The following is a 13,847-nucleotide window of genomic DNA, read 5'->3' on the forward strand; positions in this document are numbered from 1 at the left end:
TGCCCTGCACCTCCCCTCCCTGAGGAGCCCCCCCACTGCCCGTCCTGTGAGTGCTGCTCTATGACGCGTCCCTGTCTCACTGACTGTCCCCTCCCCTCCTCCTTGGTCCACAGGGTCACTTGAGGCAGTCATTCTTCTCAGGATGGTTAACTGAGGAGACCCTGGACAAAGGGAGATGATTCTGGGTATAGGAATATTCATATATTCATATATATGTACTATTCACGTGTGTATATGTAGGTGTACACACATGTACATAGATGTGTGCATGTGGAGCTCCCAGAGACATTATTTCCCTCTGGTTACCTTATTTTGGTAAAAGATATGCACAACATAAAATTTGTCATTTTCCTTTCTTCCACCCATAGTGGGAGTCAGATCCAGGACTTTGAATAGGAAGCCCTTTACCTCTGAACAATGTTCCCAGCCCAGATTTAACGTTTTAGATGGTATCATTTAAAATTTTTCCATTTACCTTTTTTAAATTGTGTAATTCTGTGATATTGAGTATATCCATGGGATTGTGCAACCATTACCACTGTCTAGTTCCAGAACTTTCATCATCCCCAGTTAAAACCCCACTGACCTGTCCAGCTCTTGCTCTTTCCCAGCTTCTGGTAAGCACAGCTCTGCTCTGGGCGTCTGGATTTGCCTCCCTGGTTATTTCCCATGAATGGAAGCCCTGGCTTTCTGGCTGCCTTATTCCATTCAGCAGGTTTCCACTTGTGCTTGGCATGTAGGAGCGTGTCTTTTCTTTTTACTGCCAGAAGCCATTCCGTGGTATGAATATGCCACCATTGTTGACCCCACGTTCTGTTTACCCATTCACCTGTGGATGGGCACAGGTGATCTCTGTCTGTTGGCTGTGTAAATAGTGCTGCCAGAGCAGGCACATACAATTTTGGCTGGGATGCCTGTTCCTGGTTCCTCTGGGTATAGACCTAGAAGTGGGTTGTCTGGGTCCTGTGCTAATTCAGTGTGTCACTTGTAGGGACGTTGAACCATGTTCTACAGCAGCTGGAGTGTTGCTGTTCCCACTGGCAGTGTCTGAGGCCTTGGTCTTTCCATATGTCCCCAGCAGTGGTCATGGTGTATCTTGTTCATCATGGTGTCCTGGATGGAGTGAGGTGGTGTCTCACTGGGATTATTCCCCCCAGTACTGGGGTTTAAACCCAGGGCCTGGTGCATGCCAGGCAGACACTTTACCACTGAGCCACATCCCCAGCCCTCTCTTAGGGATTTTGACAGCACTTCCCTAATGACAAATGATGTCCATCTCTAGGAACAACTGATTTCGGTTTGAACCTGAGACTGGTGAATGGAGGTCACCGGTGTCAAGGCCGGGTGGAGGTCCTCTACAGAGGCTCCTGGGGCACCGTGTGTGATGATGGCTGGGACATCAACGATGCCTACGTGGTCTGCAGGCAGCTGGGCTGTGGCTGGGCTGTGTCTGCCCCTGTGCGTGCCAAGTTTGGTCAGGGCTCAGGGCCAATTGTCCTGGATGATGTGGCCTGCTCTGGGCATGAGTCCTATCTGTGGAACTGCCCCAACCGAGGTTGGCTCTCCCATAAATATGTCCATGCTGAGGATGCTGGAGTCATCTGCTTAGGTGACAATTCTCTAGAATCATGTGCAGTTTTGCTGAAGCAATGGCTCCTTTGAACTGGCCTCCTCTCACCCTGAGCTTTTCTGGGAGATAGTGGTTCCCCTGAGACCTGCCCAGGGTGATGACATTACTCATGTCACTGGTGTCTGGCCTTGGTTGGTGTTCTGTGGCTTCTTCCGTAGTTTGGTCCCTAAAGCAGACAGGGGTTGAGTCTCCTGGAGCCTGTTAGAACAAATCCCCCCAGGGCTGCAGTTTGGAGACAGGCCCTCGGGAGTGTGTTCAGGCCTCCCAAGGAGCATTTCTGAGAGAGGAGGAGGGAAATCGCTTCAGCATTTTTCTTGCTCATCATTGTGTGGCTCCTTGCAACACATCTGGTCCATGGGACTGACTCACGTTCTCTTCTTTTTCCTGTAGGACCTACAAGTTTTCCTACTCCGTCAGGTGAGTGTGTCCCCCACCCCCCTTCTGGGATTGCCTTTCCTCTGTGGGATTCTGGAAGGAGGAGGAGTGGGACAGAGGTGGTGCTCTCAGGAGCGGGTACTCTCCAAGGCCCAGCTTCCCAGAGTCCCAGCAGCTCCTGCTACTGCTGTTGACAGCGTTTGTCCAGATGCTGCTGTGGAAGGGGCTTTGGGTCTCGGGTCACTTTGGACGTAAATATCTGTCTGAATTAGAGCGTGGGGAGTTGGGATCTTCATTGAGGGACATGAGCTGGGAAATCCACTGCACATGTCTGTCTGGTAAAGCATTCCAGAGCATTCTTTGTGCTGCATTGATAATCTTCTGTGCCCCGTGTGTTGGTGCCCAGTGCAGCCCTCATGGAGTCTATGTACTCCAGCCTGTAACCAGGAGAATGACCTAATTTGGCTCATCCAGCTATTGACCATGGAATTAAAAATTGATCTGGTAAATAAAACAGATAAATAAATAAAAAAATAAACATTGTCTTTCTAGGTTGGTGGCACCCACCCACCACCATCTCTGCCACCACTGGTCGAGGTATCACGTTTTCTGCCTACGGACAGGACCGGGAGGGATGTCCCATTCTAAGCCTGTCCCCCGAGCCCATCTCTGTCTGCCCACACCTGCCTGCTCCCTGGGGACCCCTGCACCCACACACCCTTCCCATCTCCCCTGTCTGGAGGATGATCTTGACTAAGGAGTTCAGCTTCTTCATTTCAGTGAGAGAAATATCCTTAGACAAATAGGCTCATCATTTTATTTCCTGAAGTATTTTCAAAACTTGGGAAGGAAGAAGGGTGACAGATTGTAAGTGGGCCATTTCACAGGGATGGTGCTTTCTCCTGTCGTTCCGCAATATGGGGTTGTTTCAAAACCTTCCCCTTTGCTCTTAAAACAAGGGCTCCGGCTACTTTTGTATCATGAACCCTTTCCTCACCGTTGTTTGAAACACCTATATTATTTTTTATTGTCCACTATGCGTGAATTGCTCAATGGATCCCCAGTCTCTGTGCATTTAAGTGGTTTATATCTCATTATTATAAATGATACTGTGTCATAGACCATTTTCACAGAGAAATCTTTGCATATATCATCAATTTTTTTCTTTAGGATAGAAATAGATCCAGGAGGCTAATGGTAGCACAGTGCCTGGTATACAGTGTGCCTGGTAAAAATATCAACTCTTCCCATTTGAAGGGTTTTCCCTGTGTTTGGCCACGGTGCCCCTGAGAAGGGTTGTGCAGTATGGAATGGTGAAAAAGATGAACTCACTACCTGCTCAGGTAGTCAGTCGACAGGACTGAAGGTTCGTCTGAACTGAGCTGTGAAGTCCCAGTTCCGACAGGTGCTCCCAGGACAGGCTGGGGCGCCAGAGAACTCCCTTCCTTGGGGGCTGGGGCCGTGCTTTCTGGAAGTGACACTTCAGCTGACGAGGGGTGCGCTCCCTGCGTCTTTTCAGGGTCCTCCTTGCCATCTGCACTGACATCCTCAAATCTCTCCTGCTGGTCCCTGTGACATGCCGTCCCCTCTTTCCCTCCGTGCCTGGTCTGCTCCCCACTCAGCTGGGTCGGGAGCCAAGCCCCTGATCCCACCTTCCCTGGGCTTTCCTCCATCTCGGCCTTGGTCCATGCCTTTGGTCCTCTCCTCCACATGGAGGGCAAGCCCGGTTCCCGCCCCCACTGTAAGCCCAGGGCTGGGGCAGTGCAAATCAGCCAGCCTGCATCAACAACCGTGCAGAAGGTGCTAGAAAACTGATCATGATCCTTTCTGTTTGTCAACAGCGGCTGCTTCCACCCCCAGCTACCCAAACGGTAAGTTCTGGGCTCCCTGACGAGTCTGTGGCAGAGGTGCCCACAACCTCCGTCCCTCCCCTCCTGTGGCGGGACAATGAGAATGACAGGGAGCGGGCTCCCTGGGCGCAGCCTCCCGGGAGGGCTTCTCCCCTGCCCTCAGTGGGCGGTGCAAGTCCGGGCTCCTCTTGCTGGGTTTCTGCCTTAGAGATTGAGTAGAAAATTCCTCCCAGGTGGCTGAGCCACGTGCTGCCGGCTCATCACGTTTCCATCTTGTTCTGACAGTGAATTCCTGCGGAGGCTTCCTGGCCCAGTCCTCAGGAAACTTTTCTAGCCCATTCTACCCAGGGAACTATCCAAACAATGCCAGGTGTGCGTGGGACATTGAGGTCCCGAACAACTATCTTGTGACTGTCATCTTCGTAGATGTCCGGTGAGTGCGTGGGCGGAATGAGTTGGGGACCCCACAGACATTTAGAGAGAAGACATGGGTGATTCAGGGGCGAGGCTTGTCCAGGGACAGGTTTTATTACCAGTTGTTTTTGACCTAGAATGGCAGCAGCCCATGAGGAGGGGGGCCTGGAGCCAAGATCCCTGGAGTGACAAGGGCTCTGGTTTCAAGTCCCAGGTCTGTCCCTAATTTGCTGTGTGACCATGGGAACTCACTCCACCTTCCCAAGGGTCAACCCAAGGAGGGGAAGAATAAATTTTCCTTTCCCTGGTGATTCCGGGACAGGTGCAAGAGTATGTGAAAACACTTGGAAAATGTCACCCAGTGGGAGTAATGGGGGACAATGCAAATCCTCCCCTTAACAACTGCACCCATTTGGGACCCCTCCCTGGCCTCTCCCCATCCTCCCGTGACCAGGTGGACGGGGAGCCCGCTGGGACGCTAGGTGGCCTCTTCCTCATTCAGTTGCAAGTGGGAATCATTGTTCTAAGCAGAAGAGGACGTCACCAAAAGCATGTTAATATATGATCTATTCAGAGAGGGGGTGGCCAAGCTGACCAGGAAGAGGAACCCTTAAGGTTCAGAATCCTGGACACGGGAAACCATGACTTCTCCTCCAGCAGCCATTGCAGAACAAAATAGTTTTCCCTCTTGAGTTCTACTTACAGAGAAGTTGGAAGTCTCTGCTTTAGAAATCCGTTTTGGGTTTTGCAAAAGGTATATTATCTGGATCTCACTACAATACAATGGCTGCATCTCAACCTGACTGGTTCTTTAGCCATCATCTCAATAGCAGCGACGGCCACCATTCAGTGACATCTTAGAAAGCACTTGTCCTCAGGCTGTATCACTGGAGCCTCACAACAGCCCCCTTCCAGGTGCAGGGACAGGTTTACCCAATATTTATTTATTCAATTACTTGTTTCCATCACTATGAACTCACGGATATTTGTTTTTATTTATTTATTTATTTACATTTTTAAAAATTGATTCATTTTAGTTTTACACGACCGTAGAATGTATTTTGACATATTATACATACAAGGAGTATAACTCCCCATTCTGGTGGTTGCACATGACGTGCGGTTACACTGGTCATGCATTCATACAGGAATACGTCCAATCCTTCTACTCTCTTTCACATTTCCATCCCTGCTCCCTTCCCTTCATTCCTCTTTAATCCAATGAACTTCTGTTCTTCCCTCCCTCTATTGTGTGTTAGCACCTGCATATCAGAGAACATTTCAGCCTTTGGTTTTTGGGATTGGCTTATTTCACTTAGCATAATAGTCTTTAGTTCCATCCATTCACCAGCAAATGCCTTAATTTCATTCTCCTTTATGGCTGAGTAATATTCCATTATGTATATATACCACATTTTATTTATCCATTCATATGTTGAAGAGCACCTAGGCTGGTTTCATAGCTTAGCTATTGTGAATTAAGCTGCTGTAAACATTGATGTAGCTGTAAACATTGATGTAGCAGCAGCCCATTGATGTAGCTGCATCACTACATATAGTATGCTGATTTTAAGTCCTTTGGGTATATGCTGAGGAATGGGATCACTGTGTTAAATGGTGGTTCCCTTCCAAGTTTTCTGAGGAATCTCCATACTGCTTTTCAGAGTGGTCGCACCAATTTGCAGCCCCACCAGCCATGTATGAATGTGCCTTTTCCCCAACATCCTCGCCAACATTTACTGTTACTTGTATTGGACGTTTGTTTTATTCTGGGGGAGCCGGGAATCCTTGGATGGAAGAAAGATGGTCTAAATTAGGATGTGAATCCTTCCTTTTACGATTTAGAGGGCTGCAGATTTCACATGTGCCACCTCAAAAAGCTGAACACAGATCCCAGCAGAGTGGTCGTGGGGGGACAGACCCCCTCAATTCAAGAAAATCAATGATGAGCTTTGTCAGAGTCCCTAGCGCACACCTCCCCTCCCCGCCAGGCATGAACCCCTGTGTCCAGTTGCAGACGAGGTGGGGCTAACGTTGTGTGCGCTGTCCCCGTAGACTTGAAGGAGGCTGCAGCTACGACTACATTGAGGTTTTCGACGGCCCCTCCAGCAGCTCCCCGCTCATTGCCAAAGTGTGTGACGGGGCCACGGGCTCCTTCACGTCCTCCTCGAACTTCTTGTCAGTCCGCTTCATCAGTGATGGCAGCGTCACGCGGAGGGGGTTCCAGGCCGCATTCTACTCCATCCCTTCCAACGACAGCACCAGTAAGTGCCCAGGGGAGTGCAGGGTTAGGAGCGGGGAGGTCCCTGGGAGCCTTCTGCGGCTCAGCTCCCCTCTGGTTGTGAAATAAGGAATTAGAGCAGACCCAGCAGCCCCCCCCGGCTCGATTTCCTAAGGGGAGAGGCCACGTGCAGGAGGTTTTGGGATTCTGGCTGCCTGAAATGAGGTCAGCAGTCAGCTCTGACTGATGAGAGGTGGACGGGCCTTAGGCAGTCAGCAGGGACTAAGTAGAAGGCACAAGAGGGTGCTCTCAGCAAATGAGAAGTCAGTGCCCAAGGCAGAGTGACCACTCAGCTGGAAGTTTTGTGACCATCCCGAGTATGAGACACTGGTCATGTCCTGAAACCTAACACATTTGGCTTCTCTCTGAAGATGGATGCAGCTGGTCATAGGCACTTCCAGGAAAGGCCGTATGGTGCTGATTTAGGATGTTATATGAACTACTGTAAACCTTGGCCAAGGACTGGGCAAGGTGACGTTCAAGGCTTTTTATGTAGTTAGGATTGAAAGCATTGGCTTTCTTCATATCTAAATGACTTTACTCCATGACTTCTCTGCAATTTGACTGTAGTTGCTTTACTTTGTGGGTAATTGGTAACTTGGCAATTCGTTTCGGTTATTTAAAATCCTGCCTGCAACACTCCGTTAGAGAGACCCCAAGTGTCCTCCTTGAGCTTTACTGAGGATGGGGCCGGGTGGAGCCCGAGAGCCCTTGGAGGTTGCAGTGAAGCTTATTCTGTGCAGGTATCCTACATGCTGACCACCTGGGTCACCATCTTTATCTGTCCACCTGTATCTGGGAAGAGCACCCAGTAGGACTTGTGGGGTTTGGGGGAGCTGACCAAGTGCATGATCTTCCCTTGTCCCTCAGGTCTGTTCTGTCTGCCGAATCACATGCAAGCCAGTGTGAACAGGGACTACCTCCAGTCCCTGGGCTATTCTGCCAGGGACCTTGTCATTTCTGGATGGAATGGGAGCTACAGGTGTCAGCCCCAGATAACTTGGAGCCACGTGATATTCACCATTCCCTACACAGGCTGTGGAACCCTCAAGCACGTAAGCCCGGGGCTGCCTCTGTTTCCTGTTTAGCTGCTTCCTTACAGCGATCAGTGCTAAGCGTCCTGAACACTGGGAATCCAGAAATGCTATCATAGTATAACCAGAACATAGTCAGAATAAAGGAAGAGAGAAATCTCTGGTACGTGATACAGCTGCAACTACCTCCAAGGAGGAGGAGGAAGCTCTGCAGGTTGTTCCTCCAGCTGTGTCCAACAGGGGGGGCACCTGGCAGGCTGTCACTCACATTAGTGATCCCCAGAGCAGCTCCGAGGGGCAGCTCTGGGTTTTGTAGGGCCTGAAGCCTATACAGTGTAGGGTTGAGGTGAGCGAGAGCAGCAGGGTTGTCACTGAGCAAAGAATGCAAATGTATTTTACTTTCCTAAGTTTTACGAAAACTTAGGAAACACATTGCAAATGCATTGCTAAGCCTTGGCAGAGGCCTGTGGACTCATTGGCTTCACAATGAATTGATCTCTGCAGCTTTGGTTGTTGAGCTGTCACCATCTAGGGTGACCAGCCATCCTGGATTGTCCAAGACTTTACAGATTTTAGCATATGATGTTCCTTGTTTCAGGAAACCCCTCAATCCTGGGCAAACTGGGATGGTTGTCCTCCTATGGGTTATAGGTACGTGATACAGCTGCAACTACCTCCAAGTAGGAGGAGGAAGCTCTGAGATTTGTCTCTTTCCCCAAATTCTCATTAAGTATTTTCCTATTGTCATCCACTTTAAAAATGCTGAACACAATTCGTATGGCTGATTGTGACAACTGTTGGTACTGAATTATAAAGTAAAGAAAATTTCCTTTTAGAAAATGGAAAGAGAAAATATAATGTGCTTCTTGAGCAGATAGATCCATAGAGCTCTTTCCTATGGCTCTTCCCCAGATCTGGGCCCAGAGTGAAGCCCCTCTGGCACCCCCTACTGGCTTAGATGACTTGCCCCAGGCTCTTGGTCTGGGGAAAAGGAAAGGAACTGATCAGAGAGGAGAGGAAGGGCTGAGAGGTGCCGAGAACCACAATAAGTATCTTCTTAAGCTTTTCTCTTTTCCCATGTTTCACCTGGAAGAGATATACTCAGAGTTCTCTTCAGAGTTCTGCAGGCAGAACGTGGCAGATTCTCCAACACATTCCATTCTGAAGGACAATTACATTTGAATATTTGAGCTGCACAGACGCTGGCTTCAGAAGGGACTTTGTTCAGTGTCCCGGCCAGCCAGGAATGGAGTTTTGGCCCTCGATAGGCTCATGACTAACACAGAAAACCTCTCTCTCTCTCTGCTTTAAACCTTCTGCTTAGACCATTATTATGTTATTCCCCTGCCCTTTCTTGCAAAAGCACTTGTGGCATGCTGGGAAGCGTAGCAGAGGGGACCTGGAGAGATTTACTTCAGACCTGCTCCTCAGGCGGGGAGGAAGTCCTGCAGACTGCAGCCTGGTGATGGTGCGCTTGTGCTCACCTTGCTGGGGCCAGATGATCTCGACCATGGAGCTTACTGGGGACCTTGTCCACCTGTGTCCTCTTGGCCATTCAGCTGCCCCATGCTCCACTCATTACAATACTTCTGCTGGGTCTCTGGCTCCTGTTCCTTCCGTTCACTCCATAGGTCCCTAGAGATGCTGTTGAAGCTATTGGTGATACACTGCCAAGCCCTGGGGGGATATATATATATATATATATATATATATATATATATATATATCATCTTTTCCTAGAAATTCTCACAGGCCCCCAGGTGTAAGGCCACGCTCTGTAGATGGTGGGCACATGAAATAGCAGGAGACACCAACATTCTTATGAACATGCTGCTTAGCTGCTTAGTGAAAGGCATGGTAGTAGACGGTCCTGTGGTACAGGTGGGCGGGACAGGAAGGACCCCAGGGTTTCCAGGACCCACTCGGTTGTCCATATGAGCCTCAAAGGAGTCCCAACCTCAGAGGTCAAGAGCTGCAATTCTGGATCTCTGTGGCTTCCAGCTCCCACGGAATTCATCACCACGTGGCGGTCGTTACCAATCAACCAAAGCAGAAAACAGTTAACACTGAGCTCACCGACGTGTGCCCCTCCCCTCAACAAGTATGTGACTATCTTCTCTGAGACCCCAGCAGCAGAGAGCATGAAGCAGAACTTTCTGTTCTGAGCCCTAAGCCGTGCAATCCAGGCCGACTTGGCTAGTTGCATGGCAGGTCAAGGTACCATCCAGACATGCCCATTGTGCCATGAGGAGGAGCTCCAAGAGGTGCCAACCACTGGCCCACACTGAGATCCCCATCATGTGGCAGGGGAAGCAGGGATTGTGCAGGGAGGGGGTCTTGCTCGTTGAGCCGGACATCCAGCCCTGGTGAAAGTCACCGTGGCAGTACGCATGTGCCATCTCTGTGGCTGTGGAAGGGTTTGACATCTCATTGTCACTGCCTACTCATTCTAACCCTGAAAATCAGCAATGAGATTCCTTTGGCAGGTGGCACATGCCTGACTCTGCTCTCCGACATGCCTCTCCTAGGTAGACAATGACACCATCAACTATTCCAACGTCCTCAAAGCAGCTGTGACAAATGGCATCATCAAAAGGAAGAAGGACCTCCTCATTCATGTGAGCTGCAAGATGCTGCAGAACACCTGGGTCCACACCATGTACATTGCCAACGACACCATCCAGGTCAAGGAAGCGCAGTACGGCAACTTCGACGTGAACATTTCCTTCTACACATCCCCCTCTTTCTCCTACCCCGTGACCAGCAGCCCGTACTTAGTGGATCTGGACCAGAATCTGTACCTTCAGGCTGAGATCCTCCATTCGGACACCTCGCTGGCCTTGTTTGTGGACACCTGTGTGGCTTCCCCAAACCCCAACGACTTCTCATCTCTGACTTACGTTCTCATCCGAAGTGGGTAAGGGCTGTCTTTCTGGGCAAGATTTAACCCTTTGCCTGAAAAGTCAAACAATGAGTAGCCCCGAAGCTTTGAGGACTCCAGATTTTGGTTAACCAGAGTTCTTAGGAGTTCAAGTGCAGACAGATCTCATGCTGTATGCAGTCACATCATGTGGCTCTTACCCTTGAGGTGCTTTTGTGCTGTGTCCTGGGCCACATCCTGACCTGCCCCATCTCCTGCTTACATGTTAGAATGGAAGAACCCACCAGTGGTCAGGTTGGCTGTCACCTGGGATTAAGCCCCAGGTGACCCAACTCTAGCCTTAGGGTTAGAAAGCCCTACAAGCAGTGGGGAAATCATTGGATGTGGAGCAGACCAAGGTGGAAGTATGGGCCTCTGGGCCAGTTTCCTCATCTGTCAACTGGGGACGGTGACGTTCACATCAGAAGGCTACTGGGAGGACTACCTGGAAAAGAGTGGATGGGCTCCTAGCATAGAGTGGGCCCAGCAGGTGGTCCACAGAATTGTTACACCAGAGGGAAGTTCTGCGGTCCAGCTCAGGGAGGTCTGCTCTCCCCTGCTCCAGCTTCCCTGCATGAGGCGTGCTGGAGCTGGGGGTTGACTCCTCTGCACTCCTGCAGGGCTCCCAACCAACCCCCATTCGGTAGTCTCTGCTGGCGGGTGGCATGGCACCTCTTGGCTTACACCTTGTAGCCATTGCCTCCAAGAGAAGTTACGCTAACAGGGTGAGGGGTGCTGCTAGGCATCTCACTTCCCTGAGGTCCTAGGACACATCTCTTTCCAGGCACAATCTGAACATATGTCAGTTCAGTAAACAGACATTGAAGCTTGTCTTTTCATAGCCACCCGGTCAGTAGCAAAGATGGGGAGAAGGCTTACCCAGAACCCCATTCCTCAAATAGTAACAAAGTGGCATTTCAAGTGATGTAGAGTGGTCAAAATTAATACAATCGATGAGTGATTTAGTTCCCCCTGGCCAAAGGATTCTTGTCTATGGTGACATTCTGCCATATTCGTGATTGATGGAGTATGCTTGGAGAATGGAGGGCTGCACTTGGGGGAGAGTGTCCCCAATGGGCCTGGAGCACAGGAGTCACCTGGCCCTCAACCACATCATCCACCTGTAGGCCCATGAGAATTAACTGGGCTCAGACTTTTCCTGTCCACACACATTCTCCTCATTTGGTCACACTTGGTATCTTGCTTTTTTATTTTATTTTAAATTTTGTTCTCATATTTTAAACAATTTCCCCAGGTGATTCTGAAGAGCAGCCTGGGCTCTGCAGCTCTGGCCCCCACAGAGCCCCCGACTGGCAGGGTTTTATGGGAAATGCAGTTATTGGCCTGGCAGCTCCCAGGTTACCCTGACCTTTCACAAATGTCCCACCTCTGAATGGACCCCTGGGTATTTTCTCTCACCCTGGTGGCTAAGGGGGCTGCTGTGGAAACAGAAATCTGGGTATCCGAGACCAGCTGAGTTGAACACAGAGGTAGGAAGAAAGCTCTGGAAGTGGAAATAGGAGGGTAAGCAGACGCAGGGCCAGGATGCTTAGGGCAGCCTGGCTGCTCTGTCACCAGCCCCAGGCCGGCTTTCCTTGCCTCTTCTCTCTTGCCCCATCACATGGTACCAGCGAGATGCTTCCTCACCCATTTCTTAGCAAAGTTCCTTAGGCAAAGACTCAGGTTGCTTTCCTTCCAGCACCAACCAGCTGGGAGGAGGTGCCTGGGGGGTCAGGAAGTGCTTGATCCTGGAGGAGGGTCCTGGAGCTACTCAGGCCAGTGTGGAAAGCATAGTTACATGGGTCCCAGTGGCTCAGGAGGAGCAGACCCTGGGAGTGGGAGGGCCAGGCAGGTCGGGGAATGTCAGCAGTACCCAGTGTGCAGCCCAGTGTCACCTTGCAGGGCTCTGCAACCAGAAGAGGGATGAAGTCATTTTCTTTCCTGGCCTATCTCTGACCTGCTTATGGGCTCCACATTTGAGCCATTTCCCTGACTTCCCAGCTTGTAGGGGGCCATGGAGCACACGGTCACTGGAACTGGGCTTTACCACATTGGGCACCGTGGGGCTTGCTTGTTTATCTGGAAACTCCAGGGGTATTTTCTAGTTAAAGATGCTGGAGATGTACCAGAGCCACCGGGATCCGTCTGCACGCCTCTCAGTGAGGGGACACTGGAGGCCTGGGCTTCTGGGAGTTCTGCTCCTGGTGCAACTGGGTCAGGATGAATCCTGGGCCCTGGTGAGAGCTAACAAGTTTCTTTTCTCTTCTTCCAGGTGTGTAAGGGATGAAACCTACCAAACCTACTACTCGCCGTCACCCCGCATCGCCCGCTTCAAATTCAGTTCCTTCCACTTCCTGAACCGCTTCCCCACAGTGTACCTGCAGTGTAAACTGGTGGTGTGCAGAGCCTACGACTACTCTTCGCGCTGCTACAGAGGCTGCGTGGTGAGATCCAAGAGGGATGTGGGCTCCTACCAGGAAAAGGTGGATGTCGTCCTGGGACCCATCCAGCTGCAGCCCCCTACAGAAGAGAAGAACCAGCCACCCTCAGACTCCACTTCCAACCAGCGTCCAAGGCCGTGACTCCCCAGGACTTGGGAAGCTTCTGCCGGTTCCCACTCAAATTGAGCACCTGTTATGTGCCAGGCACTGTGCTATGCCTGGCCACACAGAGTAGAATTAGACCTGGTTGCTATCTTCCCCCAGGGCTCTAGGTCTCTGGGGCCCATGTGTAGGGCTTGGGCAGAGTTCTGGCCTAGAAACAGACAGACCTGGCCCCTGTCTCCTCTGGGTCTGAACTGCCAGAACGCACACTTCTCATCTGTAAAGTGAAAATGCTAGCACTTGTCTCTTAGGACTGTTGAGAGGGTTCAATAAAGTAATGTTGATCAAACTGCCTTGGCCCCTGCTTGGTGTGAGTCGCTGAGTGCTGGGTGAACAGTAGTTCTTGTGATGATCACCACTGTTACCCAGAGGAACAGCGTGAGTGACAATCTCATTCCTCCTGATGATAATAATGTAACACTGGGCGTGTTGAAATCAGGTCTGGGCAGCTATGGAGACACAGCAGCAGGGCTTCGTAGGGACTGCTGGCAGGGTGTGGCACTGCACAAGCCGGATCCTGTTCCCCCCTAGAGCAGGGAGTACCGTCTCTGCCCTGCTGTTTGGTCAGGGGGGGTGAATGAAGCAGGGCTCACTGCGGGCTTCTCAGGATGTCTTCCCAGATTGGAGACAGGTCAGCAGATGTGCTGGCCATGGTGACAGGGGCAGGAGTGGGGCAGCAGTGGCCACGAATCCTCTTCACGACCAGGGTGCCCACCTTGGGTGGGTGTCTGACAGCTCCT

General features: G+C 50.8%; 1 protein-coding gene across 1 annotated transcript; it reads left to right on the top strand.

The window, feature by feature from the left end:
* Nucleotides 1-175: 175 nt before the first annotated feature.
* LOC143637979 (scavenger receptor cysteine-rich domain-containing protein DMBT1-like) lies at nt 176-13,086 on the top strand. Its single transcript, XM_077105365.1, has 10 exons — nt 176-185; nt 1,283-1,469; nt 2,021-2,047; nt 3,628-3,746; nt 3,847-3,876; nt 4,141-4,288; nt 6,325-6,533; nt 7,421-7,605; nt 10,113-10,501; nt 12,777-13,086. Exons 1-10 carry the CDS (start codon nt 176-178, stop codon nt 13,084-13,086), a joined length of 1,614 nt encoding a protein of 537 aa, XP_076961480.1.
* The last annotated feature ends 761 nt before the right edge of the window (nt 13,087-13,847 follow it).

This window comes from Callospermophilus lateralis, chromosome 15 (genome assembly GCF_048772815.1).
Source record: "Callospermophilus lateralis isolate mCalLat2 chromosome 15, mCalLat2.hap1, whole genome shotgun sequence".
NCBI classification, from domain to species: domain Eukaryota; kingdom Metazoa; phylum Chordata; class Mammalia; order Rodentia; family Sciuridae; genus Callospermophilus; species Callospermophilus lateralis.